At 46.0% G+C, this 18,031-nt stretch overlaps 3 protein-coding genes across 3 annotated transcripts; all 3 read left to right on the top strand.

The window, feature by feature from the left end:
• Nucleotides 1-233: 233 nt before the first annotated feature.
• ogfod1 (2-oxoglutarate and iron-dependent oxygenase domain containing 1) lies at nucleotides 234-5,327 on the top strand (the record flags this gene model as incomplete). The annotated part of the gene is made up of 13 exons (XM_083691427.1): nucleotides 234-393; nucleotides 1,158-1,303; nucleotides 1,402-1,448; nucleotides 1,560-1,660; nucleotides 1,816-1,932; nucleotides 2,032-2,123; nucleotides 2,257-2,385; nucleotides 2,705-2,818; nucleotides 2,903-2,982; nucleotides 3,106-3,371; nucleotides 3,488-3,616; nucleotides 3,812-3,870; nucleotides 3,980-5,327. The coding sequence occupies 13 exons, from the start codon at nucleotides 234-236 to the stop codon at nucleotides 4,139-4,141; spliced, it is 1,602 nt and encodes a 533-aa protein (XP_083547553.1). The 3' UTR covers nucleotides 4,142-5,327.
• Nucleotides 5,328-5,619: 292 nt separating this feature from the next.
• Nucleotides 5,620-10,521, top strand: tradd (tnfrsf1a-associated via death domain). Its single transcript, XM_083691441.1, has 6 exons — nucleotides 5,620-5,670; nucleotides 8,135-8,223; nucleotides 8,494-8,647; nucleotides 8,876-9,156; nucleotides 9,303-9,450; nucleotides 9,808-10,521. The coding sequence occupies exons 2-6, from the start codon at nucleotides 8,203-8,205 to the stop codon at nucleotides 10,098-10,100; spliced, it is 897 nt and encodes a 298-aa protein (XP_083547567.1). The 5' UTR covers nucleotides 5,620-5,670; nucleotides 8,135-8,202; the 3' UTR covers nucleotides 10,101-10,521.
• A 2,381-nt stretch (nucleotides 10,522-12,902) lies between these two features.
• On the top strand, nucleotides 12,903-17,547 carry gnao1b (guanine nucleotide binding protein (G protein), alpha activating activity polypeptide O, b). The gene is made up of 8 exons (XM_083691438.1): nucleotides 12,903-13,061; nucleotides 13,216-13,258; nucleotides 15,128-15,269; nucleotides 15,537-15,697; nucleotides 16,212-16,340; nucleotides 16,474-16,603; nucleotides 16,792-16,945; nucleotides 17,169-17,547. The coding sequence occupies exons 1-8, from the start codon at nucleotides 12,944-12,946 to the stop codon at nucleotides 17,354-17,356; spliced, it is 1,065 nt and encodes a 354-aa protein (XP_083547564.1). The 5' UTR covers nucleotides 12,903-12,943; the 3' UTR covers nucleotides 17,357-17,547.
• The last annotated feature ends 484 nt before the right edge of the window (nucleotides 17,548-18,031 follow it).

Raw genomic sequence — 18,031 nt, 5'->3', positions numbered from 1 at the left:
TGTGTGTGTGAGCGAGAGATTAAAACATCCTATGATGTTCTAGGGCTATTTTTATATTACATTAATATGCATGTGTGTGTGTGCAGGTCCTATGAGGTGGCTTCATTAGAAGATGATTTCCAATTTATTGCATTTTGAGCCTAATATTCTGACATGGGAAGTTGTTCAATGTTTTTGCAGGAGTCTGACGCACTTTGTGCGCGACTCAGTTTCTTCTAGTAACTTCACTTGAAATGAACGCGAAACGGCTACAGCATGACAGCGATAGCGCAGAGAAAAGAAAGAAGAGGAAGAAACGGGAGGAGATAACCGAACTTTCTCCGGTCATCGAGGACGAGGACGTGAAGAAGGCAGTGAAAGAAGCGTGGTCGCAGCGAGCGCAGTACTCCAATGGTCGGTAGCAGTAGCTAGCTAGCTGGCTATAGCTAGCAGAAGTTGCGTGTCCACCAAGCAGCACATGGTTCGGCTAGTTTCACTTCCAGACACACTGGGCTATTCTAGTCTGCCCTGTTGTTCTCTAGCGAGCAACAATGCTAAATAGCTCATGAATACAAACTGTCACACAAATGTTGTGTTCCTATGCTTTGCATGAGAACACTTCTATCTGAGTCCCCCCCCCCCCCCCAACTGATCAGAACATGTTCGGGTAGATCCGTGGTTGGACTGGTTTGGTGGTAGCAGCGAATGTTTCAAACTAAACTATCCAGTCTTTACTTATTCATCATGGATTTTCGGAAGTAAAGTAGATGAGAGAGAGCCTTTCATTGCAAGTGTTGCGACAGATTGCACCCAAAACAATCCATGTCAACATAGTTGTGGTCCTCTGTGGCGCTAACAACGCTTAGGTTGTGGGTTTGATTCCTGGAGCTGGAGCCTTATATACTGAAATGTGTTGGAGGACTGAGAAGGTTGAACAGCTTCAAAATGTGCTGTTATAACCTCCAATATGAAAACAAGGCAAATGCAACAACTATGTGATGTACATAAGAGCCAATGTTGTCACAACACCTATGTGCATGAGTTCATCTTATCTCCAACGCTCTTTCTATCAGAAACATATGCTGCCAATGAACAAGCTTAGGTTTTTAAATATTTTGCTGTCATGGTACTTGACCACATAGTGTTCATTGCCCCCTCCTCTGGTGTCTCCTCTGTAGGGGGGCTGGAGCTGGACTGCCACCCTTTCCCACACTGCGTCATTCACAACTTCATCCAGAGCGAGACTTTCACAGAGAACCTACAGAGAGAACTTCTAGACCTCAGCTTCCATGAGAAGTCGAATGACCTGTACAAATTTAAACAGGTAGCCTAAGCCTACACAGCCTCTCACATATGCTCCAATGGGGGAAGGGGTTAAAGATATTTGGTCATGCTAACTTTGATTGGCTGTTTCCTTTCCAGTCAGACGACTTGAAGAAGAGAAAGGAGCCTCACATTACAGGCTTCAGGTAAAGTTGGTGTAGCTGTGATGGAAAGAGGTAGAGAGAACATGTTTGATATCTGTAGATGTATTATTTATGCTTCCAGTTTTTTGTTAAACTGTATTTGTTTGCTATCAGGACAGCACTATTTGGACGTTTCCGTTCCTGGATAGGGGAGGTGTTGGGGGTAGAACTTGAGCCTACAGTGGACATTTCCTGCGCCAAGTACCAATATACTGGTGAGCTTCTAATGTCGACGACTACCCGGGCCACCCACAACAGCATACCTTCTCTCACATGGACATGTTTACTTGGGATGAGAGGCAGGATGGCATTTGCATGATGGTTATTAATATAGCACTGGCTCTCTTTTCCTCTGTTCCCCTGTGTGTAGATGTTCTGTTGTGTCACGATGATGAGTTGGAGGGGAGACGTGTGGCCTTCATCCTTTACCTTGTTCCTCCGTGGGAAAGCAGTGATGGAGGAACCCTGGATCTCTACGGCACAGACAGTGAGTGTGTGTGTGTGTGTGTGTGCGTGCATGTATGTGCGTGTATGTGTGTGTGTGTGTGTGGGTGTGAACCCTTTGAACTTTGTTTCCTTTCAAAAGGCCACTTCCAGCCCCAGAGTACAGAGAAGTCTCTTGTGCCCTGCTGGAACACGCTGGTCCTCTTTGAGGTTTCTCCTGTCTCCTTCCACCAGGTAACTCCTCCCACACCACCAGGTTTCCACTACCCTCCCTCCCTCCCTCCCTCCCTCCCCCTCCCCCATCGTCTCAGCTGTTCGGGTTGCCGTAGGGGGTGTCTAAGGACATGTGTATCTTGTGTTTTTCCAGGTTGCCGAGGTGTTGTCAGAAGATAAATGTCGTCTCTCTCTGAGTGGCTGGTTTCATGGCCCGTCTTTAGAAAGACCGCCACGTCACATGGAGACCCCCATCCCGAGAAGCCCCCACCTCCCCAGAGATGTAAGTGTAGGGCGCTTAGTGTCGTAGCATACTAATGCGCTTACCACGTCATCGCAAGGTTCCTGGTTCGATTCCCGCCCTCGACCTATCTTGCATGTCATCCCTCCTCTCTCTCACCCATCTTTCCTGTCAATCTCTACTGTCTCTATCCCAATAAAAAGCAGAAATGCCCTAAAAACATATTTAAAAAAAGAAAAGACAGATGTAAGTGTGTGTAATAAAGTAGGGAATGCATTTTGTGTGTGTGTGTTTGCGCGCAGATGAGTTACTGTTATCCTCTTTCGCTGCAGTGTGTGTTTGTTTGTATGTGTGTTCACAGGAGACTCTATTGCTGGAGTGGCTGAATCCTCTGTATCTGGATGTTGAATATCAGGCACAGGTTCAGGAGGAGTTTGAAGACAGTTCTGAGATCCAGCTCAAGAATTTTCTCAAGGTAACTTGTAGTCCATCCCTTTATCTCCCTCTTCCCTCTCTCTCCTGCTGCATCTCTCCTGGTTGACTGCTTGTCTCTTCTCAGGAGGAGAAGTTTAAGGAGGTGAGTGAAGCCATAAGATTGGTTGAGGTCCAGTGGACCAGGAGAGGTCCACCCAACAAGAGGTGAGCCTGTCCCATTATGTGTGTGTGTGTGTGTGAGTGAGAGAGAGAGATGGAAACATCCTATAATGTCCTAGGGCTATTTTTACATTACATTAATATGCATGTGCCTGTGTGTGTGTACAGGTCCTATGAGGTGGCTTCATTCGAGACCTTTCCCTCGTGTGTGAGTGCATGTGTGGAGCTGCTGCGCTCTGAGGCTTTCTTCCTGCTTCTGTCTAACTTCACCGGCCTGCGACTGCATTACCTGAGCCCCAGCAATGAGGAAGAAGAGGAGGAGGAGGAAGAAGAAGAGGATGATGATGATGATGAGGAAAACAAAGGAAGGAATAGAGGAGCCACAGGCTCTTCTGCAGATACACCATCAGCGAATGAGAAAAAGAAAGACAAAGGTGTGTGGTTTGTGGGTGTGTGTGTGTGTGTGTGTTGGGGGGGGGGGGGGGGGGGGGGGGGGGTATTTTTATATATAATGATACAAGTGTGTGTTGACCCCTGTGTGTATGCGCAGAGCTGAGCACGCCGGTGTGCGTTGGGGAGCTGCGTCGCTGGGGTCATGGGGACTACACCTTACTGCATGATCATGAAGCAGCCAGAGCAGAGTATGCTCTGGACCTTCTGCTGCCTCTGGGCTGTCCAGGTCAGTCAGACACACACACACACACACACACACACACACACACACATATGCATGAGATGGGTTAGAAACCATTTCCTAGAAATACAATTTCAATCTCAAGTGCAAGTATAATTTACATAACTGTAACACCAATATGTGTGTGCGATTGTATGCGTGGGATTGCGATTGCAATAACCATCTTTTATGTCCCCTCAGACTGGCAGACAGAGTTTGGGGGCTTTACATCCTACGTCGCTAACGAAGAGGATGAGGAGGTGAGTGTTGATGTCGCTGTACAAGTGGAAACCGATTGTCAAGATTATTATTATTTTTTTTCTTTATTTTTTTTTTATACAGTTGTTATGGTTTTTCCCCTGTCTGCAGCTCCTGACAGTGTATCCAGAAGATAACTCCCTTGCCCTCGTCTACAGGGACAAGGAGACTCTCAAATTTGTCAAACATATCAATCACCGAAGCACCACTCAACCTATTGCCGATCCTTGTAGTAGAGCGTTTTTTGACTTCTCCTTTGTGTATTATGAATGAATTAGTGTGTGTAATCATTGTGTGACTGTAATATAATATCACTGTGAGGAATGGTGGGGTATGGCCCCAGGATGTCATGATATATGTTCTACATTACAAAGAACAGACAAGGATACCCTGTTACCATGGTAACTTGGTTTTGTTCGGCAACCACAGAGTAAGGCAGATAAAGCCTGACTACAGTGACAGTACTTGGTGTGTGTGTGTGTGTGTGTGTGTGTGTGTGTGTGTGTGTGTGTGTGTGTGTGTGTGTGTGTGTGTGTGTGTGTGTGTGTGTGTGTGTGTGTGGTGTGTGGGTGTTGCGTACTTGAGTCTGTGAGGGAAGTGAACAGGACTGCAGTGATTGAACTTTAAATTAAATTCACTCTCACCTGCAAGACTACTTCAAGTTAATAAAAGAAAATGTCATAAAAGTCAGGTCATATTTTTTTAATAACAATATCAAGCATGACTCTGATCTGACAGTTGGCTCACTGAACGAGCATGTGATTACTGGTATCATCAAAGAAGAGACATTGGGATGGAAGGTATTTTGCCTAACTAACCTGCGTGTGGGTGGGTGTATGGCTGAAACGGACATGTTGTGGAGTAGTGCCTTGTGTTTCTGCTGTGGGATTTGTTAATTGATCTAAATTTGTTTAGCCTATTTGCTCTTCATGTGATATATATGATTCCTTCCTGGGTTGATGAGGATGAGTTCTAAAGTCAGACTTTTGACACCTGCCTGAATTTCAGGAAATGGTTCTAAAGATATGCTTATTAATGAGGCCATTTCCTGTGATGGAACACAGATAAGACTGTCTGCTGTTAGACTTTGTGTTGGTAGTGAACCATTTTCGTCTTAGTTTTGATTGTTTGTGTTATTTGTCAATTATTTAGCTCCAGCTGGCTGCCTTTGTTGTTGTTTTTTCCAAGCAGCTGCCATGGTTCGTCTGTGGGAGCAGGAAAAGCTATGGTATCCCCTTGAGGAAATAACCCTGTTGAAATGCAGCCTCCCTCTCTTTAAATAAATAATAAAAAAATCTGTAAATACTGATCTTCACTGAATAGGTAAAAGCAATGAGGACGGAGTGAAAGCAGGATGCATTTGATACGTATAGGGCCACTTATATGTTTCACAGGAGAAATTATGATATAAAAAAAACGAACAGATTCTGTCACCATCTAATTAAATTGTTTGAGTCTACTCCACGTCTCACTGTCATTCCTTTCTTACTTAAGTAATATATAGCCTGATTATGACCGAGAAACGTTTTCAGTCTAGTTACAGGCAGTCGCTCCATGATGCGACAATTTGTTATCAATTGTATCAGAACGTTCTTTGATTTCTATCACCAATAAGAGCAAACTACTTCCTTCCTGTAAAGAATACTTTATTTTAACCAATCGGCAAGCAGCTTATCCATTCTCACCAATCACAGTCCCCCCCCAGACTCCCCGTAGCCAATCGCTTGTCAGGAAATGATTCTGTGGGTGTGTTCTTTTAGCCAGGTCGTGTCGCCATCCGCACAAACTTTTTCACTTGGAAGGTAAGAGCAACAATAAAAAAAACTATAATATCGCTTTATACCCTGTGTCCGAGCGAGCTGACAAATTGAATGGTAGAGTTTAGGGTTTTAGTTTCTAGTATTCTCAAATGGCTCTGCTTACTTTCTCTTGCTTGTCACTATTTTTGTGACACCCCACTGAGAAGATCCCCCCCCTTTTCCATGCTCCAAAAAATTCACCAGTAGTGAATCCTATGTTGATAGTGACTGAAGTGACTGGTAGTGGCCGAATAGGAGGTGTCTCTGCTAGTGGAAGTGTTGTTGTTTCCTGCTGTTCCCGAGTCAGGAGACGGTAATCACATTCCACTGGTCATGTGACCCGTCCAGACAGCGCTATGCGTCTTCACAGAGCAGCTCCTATCCTACTGTACCATGTACCTGTCTGCACTAGGCCACTATAATAATGACCACAGAAAATAGTCAATTAGGCTTTTTTTTAAAGTGTTATAGGCTCTGTACGGCAATGCAATACTGACCCAACGGCATCCAGGGAATCGCGGATGGATGTTTCATGTTATGATTATTGATGAAACCATAATCGTCATATATTCGCTATGGTACAGCTGGTGAAGTCATCTCAATTGTACACGTCAAGATGACATTTAGAGTATAAGTAGGCCTATAGCTCATGATTCCATGTCAGCTGAATTATGGATCTGTAGATTTATTGGCAGTGTGTCAGTATCATTATCTCAGATGATGCTGTTTTCCATATGTGTACTTGTGGGACAGTGAAGCATGTTTTCTTCTTTTGGCACTCTACTCCAAAAGGTTGGATTTGAAATCAAACAATTACTATGAGGTTAAAGTATAGATTGTCAGCTTTTATTTAAGGGTTTTTTGGTTTCACCATTCAGATTTATACAGAGCCCTATTTCAGGGCATGACAAGTAAAGTGACAGATTAATATAATGTCCAAATTAAGCACTCATGTTTAGTATTTGGCTACCTGAAGTCTGCGACCCATTGACTCCACCAGATGCTCTGGTGATGCTCTGCCAGGCCTGTACCGCAGCCATCTTCAGTTGTTGTTTGTTTTGAGGTCCTTTTGCCTAAAATGTTATCATCAGGAAATTAAATACACTTTAAATTGGATTTAAATCTGAAGATTGACTTGGCCAGTCAAGAACTCCACTTTTTGGCCTTGAAAAAAACTCCCTAGTCGCTATGGCAGTATGTTTTGGGTCGTTGAATTAATTTGGAAGCATTTTCTTGTGCTCGAGCAGACAAGATGTTTCTGTACACTTCAGAATACATTCTGCTGCTGCCATCAGCAGGTACATTCTTCGGTTATCCATTGTAGAAGTCTTCCTTGGCCTACTAGCCCATTTGCAATTGCTGACCTCACCAGTGATTTAAAAAAAAAATGTTATTATGTTTCAAACTGTTGATTTTGATTTAGCCTAATAATGGCCCTGACTTTCATTGACACCTCTTTGGCCCTCATGTTGACATACATCAATAGCAGACTCCAAAGGCAACCGCAAAGCCTAAAATCAATACTAAACATTGACTGATTATGCCAGCACAAATGATGGGACAGAACATACCTGACTAACCAGCAACCCCTGTCAAACCAATTATCCTGTTACTTGGTGCCCTGAAATAGGGGGACTGTGTGTAGTGTTATCATTTCTAAATCATGAAACCGATATGTACACAAATACCATAAAATAAAAGCAGAGAATCTCTACTTTAACCTCCCATTGCTTACGTATGACACTGCACTTAACTCTTAGGTTTAGCACATGATGGAGTAGTTGAGGGACAAGATTTTTAACATTCATTATCGCCAGCACCATACCAGTGTCAACGTACGTGAAAACGGCGATTTTCTATGTTCTGTTGTCAAAAAGATAGGAAAAAAAGGACAATTACCTCCTATGATGTCAAACTTCTTTTTTTTTTATTTTATTCATTTTCAAAACTACAGCCACAAACACACTCCTGCTGGCTGGAAACTCAAATTAACTCAATTACATCATAGGGGGGTAATTAGTAGGTAAAAATCCTTATGACCTTATGACCTCATATCGTTTTGATTACTCACCGTGGAAAATCGCCGTTTTCGCATGCAGTATGTAGGTAATGTCCTGGAGATAATGAAAGTGATGTCTAAAGGGAAACTCATTTCTAACAAGACCAAGTCTCCCTCTAGAGTACTGTAGATCTATCCTGAGTTTGAGGTGAGATTGAGGTCAGAAGTTATATGAGCATGTTATGGGTGGGTGTGTAAAAGAGGGGGGATGGGTAGAGAGAGATTAAATGTGCATTTATGTAATGAGGGATTTAAAGGACGTTAGAGACAGTAGAGAAGGGTAAAGTAAGGTAAGGATAGGGAAGTGGGTTTGTGTCCATGACGACTTCAGTCACAGCCTCAGTCTCTTTGATACCTGGTTGGGATATAAATAGTCTGAGTCATATCTCCTTGACATCTCTCTTGCAGGAAGAAGCAGGAAGTGGTCGCATCTCTGCCTGTGACATCTGCGCTCAGATGACGGGAATGCTCAGACGATGGACGTAATGGATGAAAAGGTATGGGAAGAGGGGAAGAGGGGAATAGGGGAGCAGAGGGGGAGCTGGGTGATGGAACGATGGGGTGCATGAGAGGCAGTGGAAGGAGGTCATACTCACTGTTTGAAGCTGCACCTGCAACAATGCTATAGAAAACAAACGTACGTGTGTGTGTGTGTGAATATGGAGGTATCTGGTCCCATATAGAGGAGAATCCTAGTGCTGTATACACATTGGGAGCGTTACAATCATGCTTCTTCTGTCGGTGTGTTTTTAACGGACGGTTTTCAGAAAATCGAGGTGAGCAGCATGGAAGACGTCCCGTGGACAGGATGTGCCGTTCTCTTCCTGCAGTCCTCGTGTCCTGCGGTGAATCTGCTCTCTCTCTACAAGGACCAGCATGGCAAGTTCAGCGTCTTCAAAGTCATCAAGCTGACACTCACAGGTGAGCACCGTTGGCACAGCTGGCAACCCAGTAAGCTTGAATCCTTGCATATTAAGCATGGGTGACAGAGATGTATTATTGATAAAGAGCGTATGGTAGGCATGGGGGGAGGCATGGGGGGAGGCAAGTGCTTCTTTAGATAGAAGGAGAGAGACTTGTGTGGCTTTCATCACGTTTACCGACTGGTCTTGTCTTGTCTTGTCCTGTCCTGTCCTGTCCTTTGTTCAGACTCGGCGGGGGGACTGGGGGGTTATGAGATCCTAAAGCTGCATGACGCCGACCCCCTTCTCGGCGTGGAGGTGAAGTTCGTGGACAAAGCGGCGTGCTGGCGGTTTCTAGAGAGCTACGGCTCGGGCGCCGTGCAGCAGTCCCTCTCCCAGCACGCCTGCCGCCTCCTGACCGGCCCGCAGGAGGGGGTCGTGAAGACCCAGCTCAAGGCCGGCACGCACACCCTGGACCACAACCTGGACAACCTGGAACTCTTTCTGGAGCATATCCACCTGTCACAGGTAGTACATCGATAGCAGACCTGTAACCGAAACCATCCCATGTCATTTCACCCAGGCTTACGCCTGCCACAGGACCTTCCACTGCGCCTTAACAGTTGTTCGGTGGTGTGTATTTCACTGTGATGTTGTCGGTTTTTTTTGGTCAGCCGGAGCGTTTGCGGGACGATGAGGTCACGGAGCTGGAGCAGCAGCTGCAGAACCAGGCCCTCGGCCACCCCCCCCAGCCCCCCAGCCTCACTCCGGAGGTGCCCTCCGTGCCCAACAACTGCTTCCAGTTCCAGAGGAGGGTTTTTGGTGAGTTGGTTCTGACCTGAAGTAGTGTCGTCCTCGTCCCCAAACAATGCCATGGTTTTTCTATGGTAACGGTGAGTACGGGAGCTTCTAGAGTACGTTAGGTCATGTGACGAGGTATCAAACCCAGCCCCGGGCAGACGGATCATACATGTTACACCCACACTCCACATGCAATGGCGTAGTTAACACAATCACCTTCACTGACGTTCTTCATCTCATCTAGTAGGCCGGCCCTGTCCTGTCCACCTTCCTGACAGATTAGATAGGAAGTACAGTCATACATGTCTTGAGACACACAGTACATCCTACATCACTGGCCGCTAACAGTCTCTTCCCCTCCGTCCCTCGGCCAATCAGAGGACCGCATGTTGACGGCGGCAGACCTGCAGTGCTTCTCCAACGGCGTCGGGCGTCAGTGGAAGCACGTGGGGAGGGCCTTGGGGAAGAACTGCCGTGCGCTGAAAGGACCAGCCATAGACAACCTGGCTTACGAGTATGAGAGGGAGGGGCTCTACGAGCAGGCCTATCAGCTGCTGAGCCGCTTCATCCAGGCGGAGGGGCGGCAGGCGAGGCTGGAGCGGCTGGTCAAAGCTCTGGAGGACTGCAAACTCACCAGCCTGGCAGAGAACATTCTGGACATCCAGCCCTGAGAGTGAGACTCTCTCTCAGATACACACTGGGTGTGTATGGGGCTGTGTGTGTGTGTGTGTGTGTGTGTGTGTGTGTGTGTGTGTGTGTGTGTGTGTGTGTGTGTGTGTGTGTGTGTGTGTGTGTGTGTGTGTGTGTGTGTGTGTGTGTGTGTGTGTGTGTGTGTGTGTGTGTGTGTGTGTGTGTGTGTGTGTTTTTTAGGGCTGCACGATTAATCAAATTCATATTGAAATTCCGATTTGAGATTTTTGGTTTTTATTTGTTTCTTTTTTACACACAATCAATAAAACAAAAATAGCATGGATGTGCGTCTGTTGAAGAGATGAGCTCGACACAGCATGCACAGCAGATACTGACCATGTACATTTTTTGGGCTCGTTTGTTCTGAGCTCAGCAGCTGCCCGCTAATGTTTGACTGTGTATGTGTTGCCAAGAATCAAACTGTGTCTCAAGAGAATCAGAATTGGTCCCATTGAAAAAGACACCGCTTTTCACCCCCTGAGGATTCTAATGAGCCGCATTAGAGGGAGAGTCCTCGGCCTACAGCTAGTGAAACCCTTAAATACCACGGCCTCTCACGTGACTGGTACTCTCACCAAATGGACAGTTTTATCATGTTCTTTGGATGTCTTATGATTTATCATTTTAATTCCAACAGTTTACTGCGACAAAACAGACCCGAGATGAGGGAGAGGAGGAGGAGGAGGGAGGGAGGGAACATTTTGGAGACAGAACTAGACTTTAAAAATATATGTGTTTAATTGTTTTACAAATAGTTGTTGTTGACCCAAATGTTTATCATATAGCACGTCAAATCACAATTGCAATCTTGCAAAAATAATCACAATATGATTTATTTAGACCATATCGTGTAGCCTGTGTGTGTGTGTGTGTGTGTGTGTGTGTGTGTGTGTGTGTGTGTGTGTGTGTGTGTGTGTGTGTGTGTGTGTGTGTGTGTGTGTGTGTGTGTGTGTGTGTGTGTGTGTGTGAGAGAGTGTGAGAGTGTGAGTGCGCATGTGTGTGTGAGCAGTGCACTGCAGAAACATGACGGGGGTAACGTGCGTCTGTTTCGCATCTTGGTGTTTGCGTTAAATTGTGTCTTTAAGAATGATTGAATGTTTGTTTTTTTCCATCATTTTTTTTTTAGGATTTGTATAAAAGTATCTCGCTTGTTATTACAAAACCAACATTTCTCACGAGCGCTGCATCACTTTGTTATCGTCTGCCATTTCCATCGTTAATGTTGAGTCATCTGATATCACTGTCTTTGTTTCTCCCCCCTCTTTCACTTTCCTCAGACTCGAATAAAATGCTTTTTTTTAGCAATGATCATTAGTTATGACAGAAACACGATTGTTACTGAACGTTCTGTTATGGTTGTTGGGGGATGTTTCTTTACGAAATCAAAATAAAGGGTTGGCTTTGTAAAAACAGCCATTTTATCTGTGTTTGTTGTGGACCTATTGCTGCACTTAAAGGACAGGTAAAAGGTGTCCAATGTCCGTTTTGGGAGATGGACTCTTTAATCCACCCTCATACACCCTCGTACACAATGTACTGTTGGGGTGAGAGACACTCAGATTGCCTTCCAGGTCGTCTTCATGGCAGTCAAACTGCAAATCAGTATAACATATTGCTTCAGATGAGGTATGGTGTTAACCTATCCAGTCGTTGTGTGATCTTATCTGGACAGCTCTTCTGCAATGTAGGTGACCTGGACTTTTATTAAGTTCTGCTTCATGTGTGGTGACAAGTGTTTAGGGTAAGAGCTAAAGAGAAGAGTTAGCCTTTCTCTGATCATGGCTATGGGTTCTACAGGCAAAGATTGCAGAGGAATTGACTGATTAAGGCTGGAGTTTGAACTGATGATTCAGGCTCTTGTGGTGTCAGTGTGTGGTCCATTGTAAAAGCTCCCCCCACCCTTCTCACTCCACTTAGCTATCCATCCAGATGTGATGTGTGGATTAGAAGCTTTTAATACACTCAGACACACACACACACACACACACACACACACACACACACACACACACACACACACACAGTATATGCACACAGTATATAACCAAAAATATACCCCAAAATCCTCCTCTCTCTCATACACACACACATTTACTTGAAATATGATTTATTGTTTAGGCTATTGTTTGGTTGTTTTTTTGGTGATTTGCCTGACATGGTGTTTTGTTACTGTTATTTACATGACGTGGGTATAAATAGCTTATTTGTACGGACACCGAAGACTAGAATAACCCAATTCTAGTCCCGTACCAAACCGTCCAGCAAATGTCATAGATATTAGATGATACAGTGCCAATGTTACGAAATAATTCCCCGAAAGCAACATTGTGTGTCTACTAAGACCCCATTTGAATGCTCTTTCATTGGACGTGATTAGAGCGTTTGCCTTCTCTCTGACGTCAGCGAGATAGTCTGCGCTCGGTGGATCTCGCGCACCCGGTCCCCTCCTCTCTCCCTCCTCTATTGTGAAGAGATTGAACGATGAGATCGCTCGCGCCCGCTGTCACCAGCGCCGCCCTATAGAGACCCCCAGCCCCGAGGCTCGAGCACAACGACCCCACCCCCCGCTCCAACAGGGACGGAGCGCAACACACAACAGGCACGGACAAAAAAAAAAAACCCTGTTCGGACCTCGGCTAGATCTGCCTTCAATCCGGGCCTCATGCTGTAGCAGACTGTGCGAGAGAGCGAGAGAGCGAGAGAGCGAGCGAGAGAGAGAGCGAGCGAGAGAGAGAGAGCGAGAGAGAGAGGTACACACAGATTGAGTCGGCGAGGGACAGGGCGGAATAGAGGAGAAGAAGGGATTGTTCATTCGGTTTGAGCCATGGGATGTACACTCAGCGCCGAGGAGCGCGCGGCTCTGGACAGGAGCAAAGCCATCGAGAAAAACCTGAAAGATGATGGAGTCACTGCTGCCAAGGACGTCAAACTGCTGCTGCTGGGTAAGACACCATTTACAGCCGGGCCACCCATTCTGCACGGTTCGATAGCCAAGTAATGGTTTGATCTCAGAGAGCCGGGCCGGGCTGCGCTCTCCGTGGTCCTGATGTCGCCTTATCGACTACCGACTCTTACTCTGTCCTCTATTCCCTACAGGGGGGGGAGAATCGGGCAAAAGCACCATCGTGAAACAGATGAAGTAAGTGTCCTTCTATATTTCTGATTCAAGCGTCTTCGTCTTAGACGAGGCCTGAGATTGCGCCTCCCCTATCCATATTGAGGCTGAGCCGCTAGCTCCGCCATGTTTCCATAGAGGCCGTACCTCTGCCGGTGACTCGAGCACCTTCCGTAGACGGTAATCGGAGGTAGTGCAGGCCGCCAGCAGCGGGCCGTAGTGTGCTGTTCACTGAGATGGTGGTGCTGAAATATGGCCAGCGGTTTTTTTATGGGTCGAGCGAGAGAATAAGTCGGTGCTTTTGACAGTGTGTTTGTGTAGGCCTGTGTGTGTGTGTGTGTGTGTGTGTGTGTGTGTGGATGTGTGTGTGTGTGTGTGTGTGTGTGTGTATTAGTGAGGTCACTACAGTTCCATTAGCGAATACCTCTGCTTTAATCTTAATGGCTTTAAGTGCCTGATATCGCCCAGAGTACTTTGCCTATAAAGCGGATTTACACCGAAAATATGGCATCTAAAACCTCATCTAAACCTTTCCCTTTCTAATCTAAATCACTCTCTCATCTAAATCACTGTTATTTTTCTAAACCTCTGTTACTAGATTTCTTCTTTAAATAGAACCTCTGTCTCTGGGGTCCATCCGGACAAAAAAAAAAGCAAATTCATATTTTTCGTGCACATGTAACACGGCTGATGCTATGCAAGCATCCATTTTTTTTATTTTTAGATATCAATCTATCCACCTTTCCTTTGCTCACTCTCCTCTCACATGCTCATCTCTGCCTTCAACACACAGCCTCACGCACTCACTCGCTCTACACACACTGCTTCCACCCTCCACACTCACTCCCTCCATTTCAGCACTCTCTCTTAAGGTTCTCTGGGGAGTTGTTCTGGCAGTATAGGCCTACTGTAGGTAGTTGCTCATAAGCAGCACTCAGGAACGTGTTGTGTTGTGATTGTGAGCTCCATATGGTTATTTTGGTTATGTAATGCTAGATCGGGACAGGGAAAACTGAACCTGAAGCTGCACTTAGTGACACCTCACCGCAATCTGTGTGTGTGTGTGTGTGTGTGTGTGTGTGTGTGTGTTTATTGATTACAATGTCTTATACACAGGATAAACCTCTCAAAATGTACCATCTTGTTTTTCAAAGGGGTCCCTTGTGATAGTGCGTTTGTTATAGTGTTATAGTGATAGTGTGTTTGTCTCTTTTTTCACTATTGATAATGGTGGAGGAAATGTAGATTCCACCTTAACACCTTAATTATTAAAGGCTTTCCTCAGGGTGTTTTAAAACTCGATAATCACGCTGTACAGACTAGGCCTCTGTCGAGCCGGGTGTTCTCAGCGATGTGGTGGTTGGTGGTGTAATGGATTTGTAATCTGATCTTCAAAATCAGAGCATTCCACATCAATGTTATTAAGAGTGGCTCAAATGCACGGACCACCTTACAAATGTGAAACTAAGAGTCGCTATAATGTGTGTGTGATAGAGAGAGAGAGATAGAGAGTGAGAGAGAGAGAGAGAGAGAGAGTGAGAGAGAGAGAGTGTCAGGCACTGTGTATATTTGGGGGTGTGGGCTGAGGAGGCATTCAAACCCCAGAGACAGTCCTATACTGCAGACAGGAACACACACGCACACACGCACACGCACACACACACACACACACACAAACACACCACACCCCACACCTTACAGATACTGAAGTGTCTGCTGCGATGTGGGAACCACTGTTACCACTGAAGTGTGAATGCGATTGTGTGTGTGTGCGTGTGTGTGTGTGCGTGTGTGTGCGCGTGTGTGTGCGCGCGTGTGTGGGTGTGCGCGCGTGTGTGGGTGTGCGCACCTCCGTGTGTGTGTTTCTGTGCTGATGTGTGTGTATGTTTGCAGGATTATCCATGAGGATGGTTTTTCTGGGGATGATGTGAAGCAGTATAAGCCTGTGGTCTATAGCAACACCATCCAGAGTCTGACTGCCATCCTCCGAGCCATGGACTCTCTGGGCATGGAATACGGAGACAAGGACAGGAAGGTGGGTACAAGGTCTACAGACAAGGCAAGCCAGCAAATGTAGATCAGTGGCCCCTTCAAAAAATGCACTTACAGTAAAAGCAGACTTCACTTAGTGCTTCAGGCTAAGGGGGGGGGGGGGTGATACATCCAGGAATTTCACTATTCAATACCTCCTCCTCCCCCCCCCCCCCTCCCCTCCTCCTCCTCCTCTCTCTTATGTACGCTTTATAAACCCATTGTATGTATGTATGTATGTGTGTGTGTGTGTGTGTGTGTGTGTGACCAGGCGGATGCTAAGCTGGTGTGCGATGTGGTCACTCGTATGGAGGACACAGAGCCCTACTCTGCAGAGCTGCTGACTGCCATGAAGCGTTTGTGGGGCGATGCTGGAACCCAGGAGTGCTTCAACCGTGCCCGGGAGTACCAGCTTAATGACTCTGCCCAGTAGTGAGTACATACTATGGAACTGCACCCAATTCCAATGTTCACATAAATCATATATTAGCATCAACGGGAGATGTGTGTGAAAGAAATGCATCACTGATGCGACTCACAAAAAAAAAAAAAAAAAGACAGAGATTGCTGTGAATTATTTATTCATTCAGGAAGAGGAAGACTGACGATGCTTTGAGCACAGAATCCCTTCCTCTTTGTGATTTGTGTGTAAATTGACACATTAGGCAATAGAAACTGTAGGAAAAATGACTATGACGGTATGATACACACGCACGCACGCACGCACACACGCATACACACACATACACACCAACATTAACTGTCAGTTCTTCCTATGATACACACACACACACACACACACACACACACACACACACACACACACACACACACACACACACACACCAACACTAACTGTCAGTTCTTCCTATCTCACTCACTCTCTCTCTCTCTCTCTCTCCTGCCCTCTGCCCACCTCCCTCTCTCTCTCCCTGTCTCTCATCAGCTACCTGGACAGTCTAGAGCGTATTGGTGCTGCAGACTACCAGCCCACAGAGCAGGACATCCTGAGAACCCGCGTGAAGACCACTGGCATCGTCGAGACCCACTTCACCTTCAAAAACCTGCACTTCAGGTTCGACCACGCCTACACCATACACACCAATGCCATTTATTTGACACACGACCAGTGTTTTTGCCGTGTGCTTTGTTGTCGTGTGTTTGTAGTGTGTTTGGAACGCCCCGTCTTGTTTTTTTTCTTCTCCCAGGCTGTTTGATGTTGGGGGTCAGAGGTCAGAGAGAAAGAAGTGGATCCACTGCTTTGAGGATGTAACAGCCATCATCTTCTGTGTGGCTCTGAGTGGCTACGACCAAGTGCTCCATGAGGATGAAACTACTGTAAGTTCAGACATCCTACTCGTACTCTCCTCATGACACTCTGCTCTGACACACACACACACACACACACACACACACACACACACACACACACACACACATACACACACACACACACACACACACACACACACACACACACACACACTCTTGTACTCAATCACGTTTTTGTTCCCTCCTCTCCGCAGAATCGCATGCACGAGTCTCTCATGCTCTTTGACTCCATCTGTAACAACAAGTTCTTCATCGACACCTCCATCATCCTCTTCCTCAATAAAAAGGATCTATTCGCTGAAAAGATCAAGAAGTCAGCATTGAGTATCTGTTTCCCTGAATATACAGGTAAGGGTTTCAACCTTTCCACGCACAGACTGTCACACACACACACACACACACACACACACACACACACACACACACACACACACACACACACACACACACATACATACATACACAGGGTTGGAAATACGCCTTACTGGCTCTGCCTCTCTCCCCTCCTCTTCCTCTTTCTCTTTCTCTTTCTCTTTCTTCCCCTCTCCTTTCCTTTCCTTTCTCTCTGTAGGTGCTAATACTTACGATGATGCTACTGCATACATCCAGGTTCAATTTGAGAGTAAGAGCCGTTCGCCCAATAAGGAGATCTACTGTCACCTGACCTGTGCCACAGACACAGGAAACATCCAGGTAGTGTTCGACGCAGTCACTGACATCATCATCGCCAACAACCTGAGGGGGTGTGGCTTATACTGAGGCCCGGTCCTGCACAGGGGTTGTCATGGAGAGTATGAGGTGGTTAATAGTAATGATGATAATTTTGATGATATTAAAAGGCATAAATATGTAAATCTACACGTCCAAAACGGACCCAAAGAGCTGCCGCCAGACACCACACCGGATTATTGCCATGTTTTTTTTGTTCCTCTATTCCCTTTTTCGGATTTCAGAATAACACCCCCATTTTTTGTTTCTTTGTTATCAACATGTGTTTCCTACTAAATGTGTTTCATGTTTTGTTGTCGATTGTAAGAACAACTGTAAGATGTAAATCAGGAACGGGGCACTCGAGGAGCTGCATTCGGTCGGCGCCTTGTTTCGCGGAACTCGAGATAGAAATGTGATGCGTAGAGCGGACCAGGTCTAACATTATATATTCCATTGTGGCCGTATGTCATCCTGGCCGTCTACACATGACATTTCCATCTCTAACGCTGGACATTTGGCCCTGCTGAATGCACCCCTCGGTGCTCCATTTTGGGGGAGGTGATGTTGTGATGTAGGTGATGATGATGTTCTTAGAGGAGGTGTTGTGCTGGTGGCCCGGGGCTCATGGTTGGTTTGGGGTTGAGGGTGTTCTGTTCAATGCTCTGATGGATAGAGTTTCCCTCTCTTTTGGACTCATGCAGGACTGCTCTACATGAGTGGCTT

Source organism: Argentina silus (genome assembly GCF_951799395.1).
Source record: "Argentina silus genome assembly, chromosome: 19".
In the NCBI taxonomy this organism is placed as follows: domain Eukaryota; kingdom Metazoa; phylum Chordata; class Actinopteri; order Argentiniformes; family Argentinidae; genus Argentina; species Argentina silus.
This window is presented reverse-complemented; position numbering and strand designations above follow the sequence as displayed.